The 17727-nt window shown below is 43.8% G+C and overlaps 1 protein-coding gene across 15 annotated transcripts in view; it reads right to left on the reverse strand.

Annotated features, from left to right (window-relative positions):
* Positions 1 to 1495: 1495 nt before the first annotated feature.
* Positions 1496 to 17727, reverse strand: part of map7d2b (MAP7 domain containing 2b) — a 40347-nt gene continuing 24115 nt past the window's right edge. For 11 of the 15 annotated variants that reach the window (XM_004080845.4, XM_020712424.2, XM_011488586.3 and 8 more), the window contains 7 exons: positions 16555 to 16693; positions 16035 to 16215; positions 13753 to 13857; positions 13548 to 13611; positions 3381 to 3525; positions 2649 to 2923; positions 1496 to 2578 (listed from right to left, as the gene is read on the reverse strand). In XM_004080845.4, the coding sequence (XP_004080893.1) occupies positions 2653 to 2923; positions 3381 to 3525; positions 13548 to 13611; positions 13753 to 13857; positions 16035 to 16215; positions 16555 to 16693 (905 nt within the window). In that variant the 3' untranslated portion in view covers positions 1496 to 2578; positions 2649 to 2652. The remainder of the gene's footprint in view (positions 2579 to 2648; positions 2924 to 3380; positions 3526 to 13547; positions 13612 to 13752; positions 13858 to 16034; positions 16216 to 16554; positions 16694 to 17727) is intronic. The other 4 variants (XM_078938834.1, XM_078938843.1, XM_078938841.1 and 1 more) reach the window with 1 other exon arrangement.

The raw sequence follows: 17727 nt of genomic DNA on the forward strand, positions 1-17727 counted from the left end.
TTTGTTTAAATTTTATAATTTCATTCTCAACCTAAACATAAATGTTGTTTATGGTTTGTATATCACACTTTATGAAACTAACGTGTGAATGGATTTGACATTCATTCTGGTTTACTTGTTTGGACACATTTCATTTCCACTTGATGATCTGGAAGAAATCCAAGAATCTGGAAAACTTCACTGTTCAGTAGCAGGAATTTCTGTCTGAGTCTCACTGCTGGAAGTTTTGGATAAAGATGTTCTGGATCCACTTCAGGTCAGTCAATCGAATCGTTCAAAACGAAACCAAAATTAATCAGATGAGGAACCGCAAATTATGATATTTTTTACCTCTGGCGGAATGTACTAACAAATCAGAGATGTTTTTTTCTGCAACAAAGCCTTTAATACAGGTGAGTATCTCCTAAAAGCCACAACCACGACAGAACAGAAAAACTTGCCTTGACGCTTTTTCTTCATGTATTCATCTTCGCCTCCACACATCCTTATATTCGCTCCTCCAACCCCATCCACATTTACCCAATCACATTCATCTGCCATACAGTGCACCAATCGAAACACACAATCACAACACTAACTCAGGGTGGCAACACAGTATTACAGCTTAAAGAACGCTGGCCGCTACAATATGAATGGAATCGTTGTTAAAATGGGTTGTTACACCTCTATGAATGAACCATCAATGTAAATTAAAATAGTACTGCACTTTAACGCTCTTGCTATTTGCCAATTGTCCAGCAGAGGCCGCCATGCTCTTCGATCCATTGTTTCCTTGAAGAACCGGAACTGGTTCAACGTAGTTGAAGTGTGGTTCTGACTGTGGTCAGCAGGGGGCGATACACGATTTGTTGATGAAATGCTGATGTGGTTAACCCATCCATGGACCACTAATAATCTTTATTCCTCGTCAAACATTCGGTCTAATGTCAGTTTGAATCTGTTTCTGCTCCCATTTAAATCAGCCCAGTGTAAAGTCAAGTAACAACCTGAAATGATTGTAGGGAGGAGCGGTGAGCTGCAGACACAGCTGTGCTTGGGAATGCTAGACTTTCTGGATAATCTAAAGGTAGTTCAGCCTCAGTTTAGTTCATCCTCGCTGAGTTGGGTTCTGGAGGTTTCTTTGTTGCCTTCAAAATCGCCCAAAATTCAGGATCACCCTGAAAACTCTTCCTTGGAATCTGCTGGACTATAACTCGGTTATAATTATTATTATTGTGCTTGCTTTAATGTTATCTTTCATTTGTGATGCATCTTTTAGACTTAACGAATATGATAAATGGGTTATGTCGTGTACTCATATTGTGCTGTACCACCTTCCTTGAAGGTCCAAAGCGCTTCACAGTCACATTCACATACTGATGGCGGCTCTGCTGCTGAACACTGGCGCCAACCTATAAGAGAGGAGGAACCGAACCAACGCTCTTCCGATCAGAGGTCGACCGCTCTACCTCTGCGTCACGGCTAAAAGAAATGGAATGTTTTTGGACAAACTCAACACGGTTTAATGAAGTTTATTGGGTTTTTTCTTCAGCAGGTTTCCATGCGCCACATCTACATCGATATATTCCACCAAGCTGCAGTGTCACAGTTTAATCCTAACATTTGAATAAAGACTATGTCCTGTATGGTTACTTCATATACAAGGAGCCCCAGCAGAGGCTTTGGTTTGAGCAGAGTCTGGAGGATGCTGATGCAGAGAGAGCTGGATCGTCTCACCTTCTGCTGTTCACAGAAGAACACAAACAATCCATTTCCCCATGAGAGCATTTGGAAACCAAAAGTGTGGATTCACAAAGACAAACGAGCATCTGTGGTGGTCTTCAGCAGTGACCAGAGGTGAAGGTGACGAAGAGCAAAACAACCAGCTCTACACATTTCAGGTGCAGATGGAGGATTGAAGGTGATCAGTGCACGCTATAAACTGCAGATTGTGTGGTTACAGCCAGTGTCAGAGAAATACACATTTCTTATTTCATAAAATCCTGTCCTGCAGATAGAAATAAGACAGTTAGCATTAGTTTTGGTGGTTTGTTTGGTTTCACTAACATCAGATTAAAAGAATGACCGTGGCCGTCAGCAGCCAGGAAGGTCAGTGTTGATTTAAATGCACAAGAACCATCGGAGACACTGACAAACACAGCTACAAGCACAGCCTACACAACAGCTCCGCTACTCGGCTGTCGCTGCAGACACTACAGGGAACCGCCATGGCAGCCCGGGTCTTCACCGCTCTCCTCGCCGCTGAAGGCTTGCTCCAGCGTCCACACGGGTGTATTTACAGCCTCCCTAGAAGCAGGGCTGAGAGAAAAAGCAAATAAAGTTTGACACACGAGGAGCTGGTGTCATCAGAAACAACCAAACCCAACTTTTACTCATTTTTTTTTACAATGAGGAACGTGCAAAAATGTCCACTGAGGACTGAGATTGATTCCAAGAAATCTGGTCTCTATTTCCTGAAGATGTGTCAGAAAGCAGGTTTGGGAGGTTGCAGGTGAGATCAGGTCCAGAGCAGCTGTTCTCTTTTCAGAAGATGACTGTCATTCTTGCTTTTTCTCTCTTTCTCCAGGCTCACATTCAGCTGCCAGAGGAAAGAAAACATCAAAATGAAGAAGGTTCTGGTAACGACAGCCATCAGACTGAAACTCCACCTGTCTACTGGATGTCCAGCTTGCCCGGTCCGACGCTCGGGATGAGCTGCGAGGACTCCGAGGAGGCGCTGTAGGCCTGGATCAGCAGGTTCTTGTTGAGGTCTCCGACCCCGCTGCCAGCTTGCAGTTTAGGGTACGGCAGTGTTTTTTCTCCCTGACGCTGTCCTCGATCCAGCAAGTCCCGATCCATGAGCTGCTCCAGGAGACAACCGTCCGGTCCCTCGGCGACCGGGGAAAACTCTTGAGCGCTGGCCGGCTCGTCCCTGGAGACGGGGCTGACGGAGACGGAGCGGGAAGTCAAAGCTCTGAGGTCGGATTGAGTTTACATGACGGTTCTGAGACACAGAACTCTGCAGAAATGTGGGCTTGTCGGGTCAACAGTAAACTAGCATGCTTTTAGTTTGGAGCCATATTCATTCATGCTTAGTTGTTGACAAAGTTCCAACATAAAAAAACAGAAATAGGAAATTATGAAATGAAAAAAAAAATATCAACAGATTTAACAAGATGATGGTTTCAGATTCTGGATCATACAAAAAACAAGACATTTTTGATCCTAAACTGAAAGCCAGATTCTCAGATAAAATATCATTTAAAACAAACCTGTAGAATATTCTAGATTATCGGTTGAGTTTGGTAAACTCTGAAGTAAGTTTGTGAAAGCAGGTTCTCCCTCAGACAGACAGCATGTTGGAGCGCGTCTGGAGGTGACGGCGTGTTTCCTGACAGTACCTGACATCCATGGACTGGACTCCATCCGACAGCTCGTCCACGTAGCTCCTGCTCTCCAGAGGTCCCAGTGTGATGACGGGGGCTTCAGCGGGGGTGGCTGCGTCCTCCTCCGAGGCCCCCAGAGCCTCAGCTTTCATGTCAGGGACTGCAAGGCAAAAGTTTGAGCTGAACATGGACTCGTCTGAGCACAAACAGCTTCACCGCAGCAGAGGTAAAAAAAAATGGTGTTAGTGCAAATTACTATTTTAGAAGATATAAACACAATTTTACAACCACAGGGTCTAGAAGAGATGTTTCCTTCTTTGAAATCACATTTTTATTCACATTAACTTAAAGATTTAATTAAATTAATGCACATCTTAATTAAAGAGGTGCATGTTTTTATTACTTGTATGTATTCTAAATGATTGATTATATATTTATTTATTTTCTATTAATGTATTTTATTGATTTTGTGAGGTTTTTAGGTAAACTATTTCTAACCCCTGTGCAGGGACTACAGATGAAAAATAGCCTTGGGGCTTATTGTGGTGCATAGCAGCCATGCTTTTACTGTGCACTGTCCCTGTTAGATAAACGAATAAATAAGTTAAAATGTCAAAGCTGACAAATATGACACCTTTAAATGAGCTGATTTCAAATAATTTCTGCTGAAAGAATCAGAACGGACATAAACCTGGTTAGTATGTTTACAACGGAAGAAAAACAATCACGTTCTCTGTTCCTAAAGGGTCTGTGATGAATTTCTGCTCTGAAAAGCTCCAAATGTTGTCTGTAGGTAAAACATCTGAGCTGCAGGAGGTGGTTCTGACCCATCCCTGCTGCTGTAAAACAAGCAGTCTGTGGTTCTGTTCAGTTCTGTTGTAAAGCTGCAGTCTGTGGTTCTGTTCTGTTCTCTTGTAAAGCTGCAGTCTGTGGTTCTGTTTGGTTCTGTTGTAAAGCTGCAGTCTGTGGTTCTGTTCAGTTCTGCTGTAAATCTTCAGTCTGGTTCTGTTTGGTTCTGTTGTAAAGCTGCAGTCTGTGGTTCTGTTCAGTTCTGCTGTAAATCTTCAGTCTGGTTCTGTTTGGTTCTGTTGTAAAGCTGCAGTCTGTGGTTCTGTTCGGTTCTGTTGTAAAGCTGCAGTCTGTGATTCTGTTCAGTTCTGCTGTAAATCTTCAGTCTGGTTCTGTTTGGTTCTGTTGTAAAGCTGCAGTCTGTGGTTCTGTTCAGTTCTGCTGTAAAGCTGCAGTCTGTGGTTCTGTTTAGTTCTGTTGTAAAGCTGCAGTCAGTGGTTCTGGTTAGTTCTGTTGTAAAGCTGCAGTCTGTGGTTCTGTTTGGTTCTGTTGTAAAGCTGCAGTCTGTGGTTCTGTTTAGTTCTGTTGTAAAGCTGAAGTCTGTGGTTCTGTTTAGTTCTGTTGTAAAGCTGCAGTCTGTGGTTCTGTTTGGTTCTGTTGTAAAGCTGCAGTCTGTGGTTCTGTTTGGTTCTGTTGTAAAGCTGCAGTCTGTGGTTCTGTTTGGTTCTGTTGTAAAGCTGCAGTCTGTGGTTCTGTTTAGTTCTGTTGTAAAGCTGCAGTCTGTGGTTCTGTTTGGTTCTGTTGTAAAGCTGCAGTCTGTGGTTCTGTTTGGTTCTGTTGTAAAGCTGCAGTCTGTGGTTCTGTTTGGTTCTGTTGTAAAGCTGCAGTCTGTGGTTCTGTTTAGTTCTGTTGTAAAGCTGCAGTCTGTGGTTCTGTTTGGTTCTGTTGTAAAGCTGCAGTCTGTGGTTCAGTTTGGTTCTGTTGTAAAGCTGCAGTCTGTGGTTCTGGTTAGTTCTGTTGTAAAGCTGCAGTCTGTGGTTCTGTTTGGTTCTGTTGTAAAGCTGCAGTCTGTGGTTCTGTTTGGTTCTGTTGTAAAGCTGCAGTCTGTGGTTCTGTTTGGTTCTGTTGTAAAGCTGCAGTCTGTGGTTCTGGTTAGTTCTGTTGTAAAGCTGCAGTCTGTGGTTCTGTTTGGTTCTGTTGTAAAGCTGCAGTCTGTGGTTCTGGTTAGTTCTGTTGTAAAGCTGCAGTCTCTGGTTTCGTTCAGTTCTGTTGTAAAGCTGCAGTCTCTGGTTCTGTTCAGTTCTGTTGTAAAGCTGCAGTCTGTGGTTCTGTTTAGTTCTGTTGTAAAGCTGCAGTCTGTGGTTCTGGTTAGTTCTGTTGTAAAGCTGCAGTCTCTGGTTCTGTTCAGTTCTGTTGTAAAGCTGCAGTCTCTGGTTCTGTTTAGTTCTGTTGTAAAGCTTCAGTCTGTGGTTCTGGTTAGTTCTGTTGTAAAGCTGCAGTCTGTGGTTCTGTTCTGTTCTCTTGTAAAGCTGCAGTCTGTGGTTCTGTTTGGTTCTGTTGTAAAGCTGCAGTCTGTGGTTCTGTTCGGTTCTGTTGTAAAGCTGCAGTCTGTGGTTCTGTTCAGTTCTGCTGTAAATCTTCAGTCTGGTTCTGTTTGGTTCTGTTGTAAAGCTGCAGTCTGTGGTTCTGTTCAGTTTTGCTGTAAAGCTGCAGTCTGTGGTTCTGTTTGGTTCCGTTGTAAAGCTGCAGTCAGTGGTTCTGGTTAGTTCTGTTGTAAAGCTGCAGTCTGTGGTTCTGTTTGGTTCTGTTGTAAAGCTGCAGTCTGTGGTTCTGTTTAGTTCTGTTGTAAAGCTGCAGTCTGTGGTTCTGTTTGGTTCTGTTGTAAAGCTGCAGTCTGTGGTTCTGTTTAGTTCTGTTGTAAAGCTGCAGTCTGTGGTTCTGTTTGGTTCTGTTGTAAAGCTGCAGTCTGTGGTTCTGTTTGGTTCTGTTGTAAAGCTGCAGTCTGTGGTTCTGTTTGGTTCTGTTGTAAAGCTGCAGTCTGTGGTTCTGTTTGGTTCTGTTGTAAAGCTGCAGTCTGTGGTTCTGTTTGGTTCTGTTGTAAAGCTGCAGTCTGTGGTTCTGTTTAGTTCCGTTGTAAAGCTGCAGTCTCTGGTTCTGTTTAGTTCTGTTGTAAAGCTGCAGTCTGTGGTTCAGTTTGGTTCTGTTTTAAAGCTGCAGTCTGTGGTTCTGTTTGGTTCAGTTGTAAAGCTGCAGTCTGTGGTTCTGGTTAGTTCTGTTGTAAAGCTGCAGTCTGTGGTTCTGTTTGGTTCTGTTGTAAAGCTGCAGTCTGTGGTTCTGGTTAGTTCTGTTGTAAAGCTGCAGTCTGTGGTTCTGTTTGGTTCTGTTGTAAAGCTGCAGTCTGTGGTTCTGGTTGGTTCTGTTGTAAAGCTGCAGTCTCTGGTTTCGTTCAGTTCTGTTGTAAAGCTGCAGTCTCTGGTTCTGTTCAGTTCTGTTGTAAAGCTGCAGTCTGTGGTTCTGTTTAGTTCTGTTGTATAGCTGCAGTCTGTGGTTCTGGTTAGTTCTGTTGTAAAGCTGCAGTTTGTGGTTCTGTTTGGTTCTGTTGTAAAGCTGCAGTCTGTGGTTCTGTTTAGTTCTGTTGTAAAGCTGCAGTCTGTGGTTCTGTTTGGTTCTGTTGTAAAGCTGCAGTCTCTGGTTCTGTTCAGTTCTGTTGTAAAGCTGCAGTTTGTGGTTCTGTTTAGTTCTGTTGTAAAGCTGCAGTCTGTGGTTCTGTTTAGTTCTGTTGTAAAGCTGCAGTCTGTGGTTCTGTTTGGTTCTGTTGTAAAGCTGCAGTCTGTGGTTCTGGTTAGTTCTGTTGTATAGCTGCAGTCTGTGGTTCTGGTTAGTTCTGTTGTAAAGCTGCAGTTTGTGGTTCTGTTTGGTTCTGTTGTAAAGCTGCAGTCTGTGGTTCTGTTTAGTTCTGTTGTATAGCTGCAGTCTGTGGTTCTGGTTAGTTCTGTTGTAAAGCTGCAGTTTGTGGTTCTGTTTGGTTCTGTTGTAAAGCTGCAGTCTGTGGTTCTGTTTAGTTCTGTTGTAAAGCTGCAGTCTGTGGTTCTGGTTAGTTCTGTTTAAAGCTGCAGTCTGTGGTTCTGTTCTGTTCTCTTGTAAAGCTGCAGTTTGTGGTTCTGTTTAGTTCTGTTGTAAAGCTGCAGTCTGTGGTTCTGGTTAGTTCTGTTGTAAAGCTGCAGTCTGTGGTTCTGTTCTGTTCTCTTGTAAAGCTGCAGTCTGTGGTTCTGTTTGGTTCTGTTGTAAAGCTGCAGTCTGTGGTTCTGTTCGGTTCTGTTGTAAAGCTGCAGTCTGTGGTTCTGTTCGGTTCTGTTGTAAAGCTGCAGTCTGTGGTTCTGTTCAGTTCTGCTGTAAATCTTCAGTCTGGTTCTGTTCGGTTCTGTTGTAAAGCTGCAGTCTGTGGTTCTGTTCAGTTCTGCTGTAAAGCTGCAGTCTGTGGTTCTGTTTGGTTCCGTTGTAAAGCTGCAGTCAGTGGTTCTGGTTAGTTCTGTTGTAAAGCTGCAGTCTGTGGTTCTGTTTAGTTCTGTTGTAAAGCTGCAGTCTGTGGTTCTGTTTGGTTCTGTTGTAAAGCTGCAGTCTGTGGTTCTGTTTGGTTCTGTTGTAAAGCTGCAGTCTGTGGTTCTGTTTAGTTCTGTTGTAAAGCTGCAGTCTGTGGTTCTGTTTGGTTCTGTTGTAAAGCTGCAGTCTGTGGTTCTGTTTGGTTCTGTTGTAAAGCTGCAGTCTGTGGTTCTGTTTGGTTCTGTTGTAAAGCTGCAGTCTGTGGTTCTGTTTAGTTCTGTTGTAAAGCTGCAGTCTGTGGTTCTGTTTGGTTCTGTTGTAAAGCTGCAGTCTGTGGTTCTGTTTGGTTCTGTTGTTAAGCTGCAGTCTGTGGTTCTGTTTGGTTCTGTTGTAAAGCTGCAGTCTGTGGTTCTGTTTGGTTCCGTTGTAAAGCTGCAGTCTCTGGTTCTGTTTAGTTCTGTTGTAAAGCTGCAGTCTGTGGTTCAGTTTGGTTCTGTTGTAAAGCTGCAGTCTGTGGTTCTGTTTGGTTCAGTTGTAAAGCTGCAGTCTGTGGTTCTGGTTAGTTCTGTTGTAAAGCTGCAGTCTGTGGTTCTGTTTGGTTCTGTTGTAAAGCTGCAGTCTGTGGTTCTGGTTAGTTCTGTTGTAAAGCTGCAGTCTGTGGTTCTGTTTGGTTCTGTTGTAAAGCTGCAGTCTGTGGTTCTGGTTAGTTCTGTTGTAAAGCTGCAGTTTGTGGTTCTGTTTGGTTCTGTTGTAAAGCTGCAGTCTGTGGTTCTGTTTAGTTCTGTTGTAAAGCTGCAGTCTGTGGTTCTGTTTAGTTCTGTTGTAAAGCTGCAGTCTCTGGTTCTGTTCAGTTCTGTTGTAAAGCTGCAGTCTGTGGTTCTGTTTAGTTCTGTTGTATAGCTGCAGTCTGTGGTTCTGTTTGGTTCTGTGGTAAAGCTGCAGTCTGTGGTTCTGTTTAGTTCTGTTGTAAAGCTGCAGTCTGTGGTTCTGTTTAGTTCTGTTGTAAAGCTGCAGTCTGTGGTTCTGGTTAGTTCTGTTGTAAAGCTGCAGTTTGTGGTTCTGTTTGGTTCTGTTGTAAAGCTGCAGTCTGTGGTTCTGTTTAGTTCTGTTGTAAAGCTGCAGTCTGTGGTTCTGTTTGGTTCTGTTGTAAAGCTGCAGTCTCTGGTTCTGTTCAGTTCTGTTGTAAAGCTGCAGTCTCTGGTTCTGTTTAGTTCTGTTGTAAAGCTGCAGTCTGTGGTTCTGTTTAGTTCTGTTGTAAAGCTGCAGTCTGTGGTTCTGTTGTAAAGCTGCAGTCTGTGGTTCTGGTTAGTTCTGTTGTATAGCTGCAGTCTGTGGTTCTGGTTAGTTCTGTTGTAAAGCTGCAGTTTGTGGTTCTGTTTGGTTCTGTTGTAAAGCTGCAGTCTGTGGTTCTGTTTAGTTCTGTTGTATAGCTGCAGTCTGTGGTTCTGGTTAGTTCTGTTGTAAAGCTGCAGTTTGTGGTTCTGTTTGGTTCTGTTGTAAAGCTGCAGTCTGTGGTTCTGTTTAGTTCTGTTGTAAAGCTGCAGTCTGTGGTTCTGGTTAGTTCTGTTGTAAAGCTGCAGTCTGTGGTTCTGTTCTGTTCTCTTGTAAAGCTGCAGTTTGTGGTTCTGTTTAGTTCTGTTGTAAAGCTGCAGTCTGTGGTTCTGGTTAGTTCTGTTGTAAAGCTGCAGTCTGTGGTTCTGTTCTGTTCTCTTGTAAAGCTGCAGTCTGTGGTTCTGTTTGGTTCTGTTGTAAAGCTGCAGTCTGTGGTTCTGTTCGGTTCTGTTGTAAAGCTGCAGTCTGTGGTTCTGTTCAGTTCTGCTGTAAATCTTCAGTCTGGTTCTGTTTGGTTCTGTTGTAAAGCTGCAGTCTGTGGTTCTGTTCAGTTCTGCTGTAAAGCTGCAGTCTGTGGTTCTGTTTGGTTCCGTTGTAAAGCTGCAGTCAGTGGTTCTGGTTGGTTCTGTTGTAAAGCTGCAGTCTGTGGTTCTGTTTGGTTCTGTTGTAAAGCTGCAGTCTGTGGTTCTGTTTAGTTCTGTTGTAAAGCTGCAGTCTGTGGTTCTGTTTGGTTCTGTTGTAAAGCTGCAGTCTGTGGTTCTGTTTAGTTCTGTTGTAAAGCTGCAGTCTGTGGTTCTGTTTGGTTCTGTTGTAAAGCTGCAGTCTGTGGTTCTGTTTGGTTCTGTTGTAAAGCTGCAGTCTGTGGTTCTGTTTGGTTCTGTTGTAAAGCTGCAGTCTGTGGTTCTGTTTAGTTCTGTTGTAAAGCTGCAGTCTGTGGTTCTGTTTGGTTCTGTTGTAAAGCTGCAGTCTGTGGTTCTGTTTGGTTCTGTTGTAAAGCTGCAGTCTGTGGTTCTGTTTGGTTCTGTTGTAAAGCTGCAGTCTGTGGTTCTGTTTGGTTCCGTTGTAAAGCTGCAGTCTCTGGTTCTGTTTAGTTCTGTTGTAAAGCTGCAGTCTGTGGTTCAGTTTGGTTCTGTTGTAAAGCTGCAGTCTGTGGTTCTGTTTGGTTCAGTTGTAAAGGCACAGTCTGTGGTTCTGGTTAGTTCTGTTGTAAAGCTGCAGTCTGTGGTTCTGTTTGGTTCTGTTGTAAAGCTGCAGTCTGTGGTTCTGGTTAGTTCTGTTGTAAAGCTGCAGTCTGTGGTTCTGTTTGGTTCTGTTGTAAAGCTGCAGTCTGTGGTTCTGGTTAGTTCTGTTGTAAAGCTGCAGTTTGTGGTTCTGTTTGGTTCTGTTGTAAAGCTGCAGTCTGTGGTTCTGTTTGGTTCTGTTGTAAAGCTGCAGTCTGTGGTTCTGTTTAGTTCTGTTGTAAAGCTGCAGTCTCTGGTTCTGTTCAGTTCTGTTGTAAAGCTGCAGTCTGTGGTTCTGTTCGGTTCTGTTGTAAAGCTGCAGTCTGTGGTTCTGTTTAGTTCTGTTGTAAAGCTGCAGTCTGTGGTTCTGTTTAGTTCTGTTGTAAAGCTGCAGTCTGTGGTTCTGTTTAGTTCTGTTGTAAAGCTGCAGTCTGTGGTTCTGGTTAGTTCTGTTGTAAAGCTGCAGTCTGTGGTTCTGGTTAGTTCTGTTGTAAAGCTGCAGTCTGTGGTTCTGGTTAGTTCTGTTGTATAGCTGCAGTCTGTGGTTCTGGTTAGTTCTGCTGTAAAGCTGCAGTCTGTGGTTCTGTTTAGTTCTGTTGTAAAGCTGCAGTCTGTGGTTCTGGTTAGTTCTGTTGTAAAGCTGCAGTCTGTGGTTCTGGTTAGTTCTGTTGTAAAGCTGCAGTCTGTGGTTTTGGTTAGTTCTGTTGTAAAGCTGCAGTCTGTGGTTCTGTTTAGTTCTGTTGTAAAGCTGCAGTCTGTGGTTCTGGTTAGTTCTGTTGTATAGCTGCAGTCTGTGGTTCTGGTTAGTTCTGTTGTAAAGCTGCAGTCTCTGGTTCTGTTTAGTTCTGTTGTAAAGCTGCAGTCTGTGGTTCTGTTTGGTTCCGTTGTAAAGCTGCAGTCTGTGGTTCTGTTTGGTTCTGTTGTAAAGCTGCAGTCTCTGGTTCTGTTTAGTTCTGTTGTAAAGCTGCAGTCTGTGGTTCTGTTTGGTTCTGTTGTAAAGCTGCAGTCTGTGGGTCTGTTTAGTTCTGTTGTAAAGCTGCAGTCTCTGGTTCTGGTTAGTTCTGTTGTAAAGCTGCAGTCTGTGGTTCTGTTTGGTTCTGTTGTAAAGCTGCAGTCTGTGGGTCTGTTTGGTTCTGTTGTAAAGCTGCAGTCTCTGGTTCTGTTTGGTTCTGTTGTAAAGCTGCAGTCTGTGGGTCTGTTTAGTTCTGTTGTAAAGCTGCAGTCTCTGGTTCTGTTTAGTTCTGTTGTAAAGCTGCAGTCTCTGGTTCTGTTTGGTTCTGTTGTAAAGCTGCAGTCTGTGGGTCTGTTTAGTTCTGTTGTAAAGCTGCAGTCTCTGGTTCTGTTTGGTTCCGTTGTAAAGCTGCAGTCTCTGGTTCTGTTTAGTTCTGTTGTAAAGCTGCAGTCTCTGGTTCTGTTTAGTTCTGTTGTAAAGCTGCAGTCTCTGGTTCTGTTTAGTTCTGTTGTAAAGCTGCAGTCTCTGGTTCTGTTTAGTTCTGTTGTAAAGCTGCAGTCTCTGGTTCTGTTTGGTTCTGTTGTAAAGCTGCAGTCTGTGGTTCTTTTTGGTTCTGTTGTAAAGCTGCAGTCTGTGGTTCTGTTTAGTTCTGCTGTAAAGCTGCAGTCTGTGGTTCTGTTTGGTTCTGTTGTAAAGCTGCAGTCTGTGGTTCTGTTTAGTTCTGTTGTAAAGCTGCAGTCTGTGGTTCTGTTCAGTTCTGCTGTAAAGCGTTAAAAAGTAGTAACCGCACACTTCGTCGGCCATTAACCCTTACATAGAAGACGTACAAGACCACTGATGACTCCCTCCATCTGGGGCTCCCCCCAAGATCTCACCCCATGGGGTCAAAATGATCACAAGAACGGTGAGAAAAATCCCAGAACCCCACGGGGGACCTAGAGAATGACCTGCAGAGAGCTGGGACCAAAGTAACAAAGGCTGCCATCAGTAACACACTACACCACCAGGGACTCAAACCCTGCAGGGCCAGACGTGTCCCCCTGCTAAAGCCAGTACATGTGCAGAACCGTCTACTGTCTGCTAGAGAGCATTTGGATGATCCAGAAGAGGATTGGGAGAATGTCCTATGGTCAGAGGAAACCACAATAGAACGTTTTGGGAAGAACTCTACTGTTTGGAGGAGAAAGAATGCTGAGTTGCATCCAAAGAACACCAGACCTACTGTAAAGCATGGGGGTGGAAGCATCATGGTATGGGGCTATTTTTCAGCAAAGAGACCAGAACGACTGATCCGTGTAAAGGAAAGAATGAATGAAGCCATGTATGGTCAGATTTGGATTGAAAACCTTCTTCCATCAACATTGAAGATGAAACATGGCTGGGTCTTTCAGCATGACAACCATCCCAAACACACTGTTGCCTAGGGAACGAAGGATCTGCTTTTCAAGGTCATGGGGTGGCCTAGCCAGTCTCCAGATCTCAACCCCATAGAAAATCTTTGGAGGGAGTTTAAAGTCTGTGTTGCCCAGCAACAGCACCAAAACATTACTGCTCTAGAGGAGATCTGCATGGAGGAATGGACCAAAATACCACCAACAGTTTGTGAAAACCTTGTGAAAACTTACAGAAAACTGCTGTCATTGCCAACAAAGAAATAAAACAAAGTATTAAGTTAAAGGTTGGTTATTGACCAAATACTTATTTCCCAACATAATTTACAAAACAATAAACTATCAGACAATGTGATTTCCAGGATTTTTTCCTCATTTTGTCTCTCATAGTTGAGGTTTACCTACGATTAAAATTACAGGCCTCTCATCTTTTTTAGTGGGAGAACTTAAATACTAAATAAATACTTTTTGCCCCTCTGTGTGTTCTGTAGAGAATGAAGGTTTGGCTCATGAAACTTTTCAGTTTTAGTTTATTATAAACGTGTTGCAACTGATAAAATAATAAAGGTGAAAATGTGACGTAGAAGAAGGCAGCAAACCCTGCAGCAGTTAAGAGTCTGTGTCTGCTTCATTCTGGCTCTGGAGGGGCAGGACTCTGACAGAGGAGCTCTCTGAGGCCCCCACCCCCTCCTCGTGGGGGTGGGGGCTTGTTCCGTTTAGCCGTCTCCATCAGATTACATGACCAGGGAGACCCTCTGTCTTCATAAAACCGCCATCCACTTCAGGTCAGGGAGTTGAGTCCCGATGATGAACACTTAGCTCACCACCAGGGGGCAGTGTTCCTCTGCCTCTCCCAGCTGCTGAGTCACACTGCAGCCACTGACCACATTCAGATGTACAGGAAACACCATCCACACCAGATCAAACACACAGATGTGTGTGTGTGTTTAACATGTACTGGAGGCAGCAGATGGAGACTCCACGTCACTCTTCCTCGTCCTCTTCATGATCTCCTCGATTCTCTGAAAACCAAATAGACTCCATTTCACAAAGGACAAACACACGTGCCGTAACAAAAAGTCTCCTGTTGATTCATTTCTTAGAATTGATCAAATACTTGAAGTTAAAAACAGGACAGTGGAGCAGAGTTTAGGGCGGCGTACCTTCTTCCTCTGCAGCCTCTCTTGCTCCTCCTGAAGGTGCAGCAGCTCCCTCTGCTCCCTCTTCCTCTCAGCCTCCCTCTGAGCTCGCAGGAAGGCTTCTTCTCTCTGAAAAACATGGAGTCAGATTTCAGCTCTGAACATCGGTAAAGGTAGAACACGAAGAACTTGTCCTCTGCATCAGCGCCGCATGCAGTGACAGAACATCCACATCAAACATCTTCTTTTGGTGAAACGGCATCTAAGTAATGCACTCCGACAATCGTCTCCGAATAATTTCAGTGACTGCAGAACTGAACCAGGGATTCTCACAGATCCTAAAGACTCTCAAGTGGGAGGAGCCTAAACTACACTCAGGGTTTCCTCAGACTAGCCTCCTACACTGGCTTCACAGACAAACTCAGAATTTAAACTCCAGCTTTATAAAACCCTTCAGGCTGAATGTACTTTATTTCAGCCTGAACTTCCTTTGAGCTCGTTTCTGGAAGCAGGGCTCCAGAACTCGCTCCATCCGACTGGCATGAGGGCTCATTCTCTGACATGTTTAAGAAAACTTGAATGATCTCTAAAAAACTTAAACAAACTAGCAAGTTTAATTTATAACAAGTTTCATCAATAACCGTTACCCAGACTGTCAGTAGTTTATCAATCAGGAGTGTCATTGAAGGCATCGATCTGTGTTCTTGAAGGCTGCTAATCCCTCCTGTTTCACTGACATCACTTTTTCTAGAGCTTTTATTGGTGGAGATTTACAGAGGCTGTGCTTTTTCTACACATCCTTTCTTTCTGTTGTTTAGACCTCTGCTGCTTCCAGAGGTATCAAGTAACGAGGAAAAATGTACAAACCAGGAAGCAAAAGTCACCTAAAAACTGACAAACATTCTTCCATCCATTATATTCCCATTTAAGGATCACAGGGTTGCTGGAGTGAAGCCGGGAAACACCCTGGACAGACTCACACACAAGTATACAGTGGAGGAGAGAAGTTTTTGATCATCTGCTGTTCTAGGTTTGCCCACCTAAAAAGAAATTGACTCTCATCTTAAAGGAAAATCAAGAATTCTACCTTAAAAAATGTGTTTACATTTATTTCCATTTCATTGAGGGAAATAGGTTTTTGAACAGAAGGACTTAGTAATTTGAGGCAAAAAAACCTCATTAGCAGCTCAGAGGTCAGAGGTTTCTTGTAGCTGATGAGCAGGATTCTGCACATATCAGGAGGAATTCTGGTCCACTCTTTCCAAATGACTTCTGAATCATTTGGATTTGGTGGCTGTTGCTTAGCAACTCTGAGCTTTAGCTCTCTCCACAGGTTTTCTGTAGGATGGAGGTCCAGAGACTGGCTCCATGACCTTGATCTGCTTCTTCAGACGTTCCTTGGTTGTCTTCTTTGTATGTTACATGTCCTTCTCCTGGCCTATCGACAACCCATTTCAAGCCTCCTGGTGGAGGGAAGGAGGTTCTCACTCAGGATTTGACGGTACATGGCTCCGCCCATGCTCCCATCCCGTCCCCCCCAAAGCATAATGCTTCCTCCTCCATGCTTGACAGTGGGGATGGTGCTCTTGGGGTCACAGGCAGCATTTCTCTTCCTCCAAACATGATGCCACAGAGCTCCATGTTGGTCTCATTGGACCACAGCACCTTCTCCCCATTATTCTTCATTCCAATCATCTTCAGGCGGGTCTGCACATGTGTCTTCTTAAGCAGGGGGACTTCTCCAGCTCTGCAAGATGTTAAACCACTGCAGTGTAAAGTCTTCCCAATGGTTTCCTTGGTGACTGTGGTTCCAGCTGCTTTGAGGTCATCAACTAAATCCTGTTGTGTTGTTTTAGGACGATTTCTCTCTGTTTGGAGCCCCAGACCTAAACGGGGATCGATGGTCATGTTGAACCAACAGTTGTCATGGTAACCTCCAGCTTGTTGCTGATGGTTTTGTAGAGTCTGACTGATTCTGTGGACAGGTGTCTTTTCTACAGGTGATCAGTTCAAACAGGTGTCTTCAGGCGACAGGTTGATTAGCAGAGTCTAACTGGTCTGTGTGAACCAGAACTCTTTATGGTTACTAGGGGATCAAATACTTATTCCCTTAATAAAATCCAAATCAATGTAAATACAGGCTTTGAAGTGGAATTCTTGATTTTCTTTGTGATTTTTTATATCTGTCTATATTATAAAAATATAGACAGAATTTTAATCTATTTTCAAATGAAGCCCCCATTAGAATGACTGACTGTCAGCCAACAGTGGTGAAGCTGTGGGGAGTCAGGAAACGCCACACTGACCTCCTTGTCCAGCTGAGCCTGCATGTCTTTCCACCTCTGCTCCTTCTGTCGTCTCTCATCCTCCTCTCTCCTCCTCTTCTCCTCCTCTTGCCTCATCCTTTCCTCTTCTGCCTGTCGTGCAGCCTTCTCCTGTCGCTCCTTCTCCTCCTGCTGCCGTCTCTGCTCCTCCTCAGCTCTCAGCCTGCAGAAGACGAGCAATGAGCTTCACAGACGAAAGAAAGACTTCAGGAAGACCATCATCATGTTCCTCCAGACCCATCCACCCGTACACGGTCCTGTTTGAGGGTTTGGCCCACTTCTACACACTAACCCGCTCCTGTCATGAGAACTGCATTGTTGCAGCTCCCTCTACATGGAGCGTCTGACCGCTCACCGTGATACCATGGCTTTAGCAATGTCAGGATTTCTGACCTTTCTACAGTCAAATATTGTATCTTATTTATTTACATGTCACCAAGTCCCAGTTTCTAATTTAAAGTTGTGGATTTGTAGGAACAACTATTTCCACGGCAACGCTTGCCTCTCCTCCTCCTGCCGCTGCTTCTCCTCCTGCTCCTTCTGTATTCGGGCCAGACGGCGCCTCTCTGCCAGCAGCCTGGACGCCTCCTCAGCATCCATCGTCCCGCCGACGCTCCTGGCTGTGGGAGTGCCTGGAGACTCTGTGGGGGTGGATGAGGGGGTGGGGGTTCAGATGATCGATTTCATTCTGAGGAGAAATCCTGTTTCTACCACATCGTCCTTTCATTTCTCTTTGTCTTTTTCTGGATGAAAAAAAACTGAAAAAAGGATTTAATGGATTTATTATTGAAGTCTGATAGTTTTTCATAAACATTTCAGTTGAAACCAAGAGTTTGGTTTACAAACAGCTGAATCCTTAGAGCAGTGTTTTTCAACCAGTGTGCCGTGGGAAATTACCCATTTTCAGTGATCTAAAAACATTTTCCATCGCCAGGATATCAGCTCTGTGTTCATCCAAACAGGCCCTGATAAAACACTGAGAAGTTAGGAACATGAAAGATCATAAAATATTTGATTATTATTTGATTCTTTTAAAGACATTTTGATAAGAATAACGGTACCGCGATTCAGTTGTAGCTTCAGCTGTTTTCGGAAAAGTCCCGCCCCTTTAACTGTCTCCACCAATCATTCTTGGAGACTAAGTCATACATCATCATCATCTGACCAATCAGAAGTGGTTAAAGTCTTCACTTCCTTGTTCTGATTCTGCTCATAAAGTCTCTCAGTTCCAACAAAAATACCAGCTAAAGCTCGTCTTTAGCGGTGCAGCTTTCCACAGAATCCGGTGTCAGACCGTGGAACAAGTGAACAAAACAATGAAGCTCAGAGAAGAGAGTCTGTCTGCGTTGGACGGCTTTTGCACTACATCTCCCATGATGCATAGGGTTGACAGCGTCTCAGCATAAAATGAGTCTTCCCTGTTAAACTTCTTTAAACCACAACGAACACACATCAGATAGTTTTTAAATCTTCTTGATGAAATCAGAGGTCAACAGTTTAGTTCTCCTTCAAGGTTTGTGTTTTTTAACAGCCAATCATCCCAGAGTTTGGTCCAAGTCATCTTTCTAACTGAAACACTTTTCTAATAATGTCTGTCTGTCAATATTTTATATGTTAAATTTAAGAAGAAGTAATAACAACATTTAAGAAACAGAATTAAGGTGAAGTGGCCAAC

Source organism: Oryzias latipes, chromosome 20 (assembly GCF_053564925.1).
Source record: "Oryzias latipes strain Hd-rR chromosome 20, Olatipes_Hd-rR_3.1".
NCBI classification, from domain to species: domain Eukaryota; kingdom Metazoa; phylum Chordata; class Actinopteri; order Beloniformes; family Adrianichthyidae; genus Oryzias; species Oryzias latipes.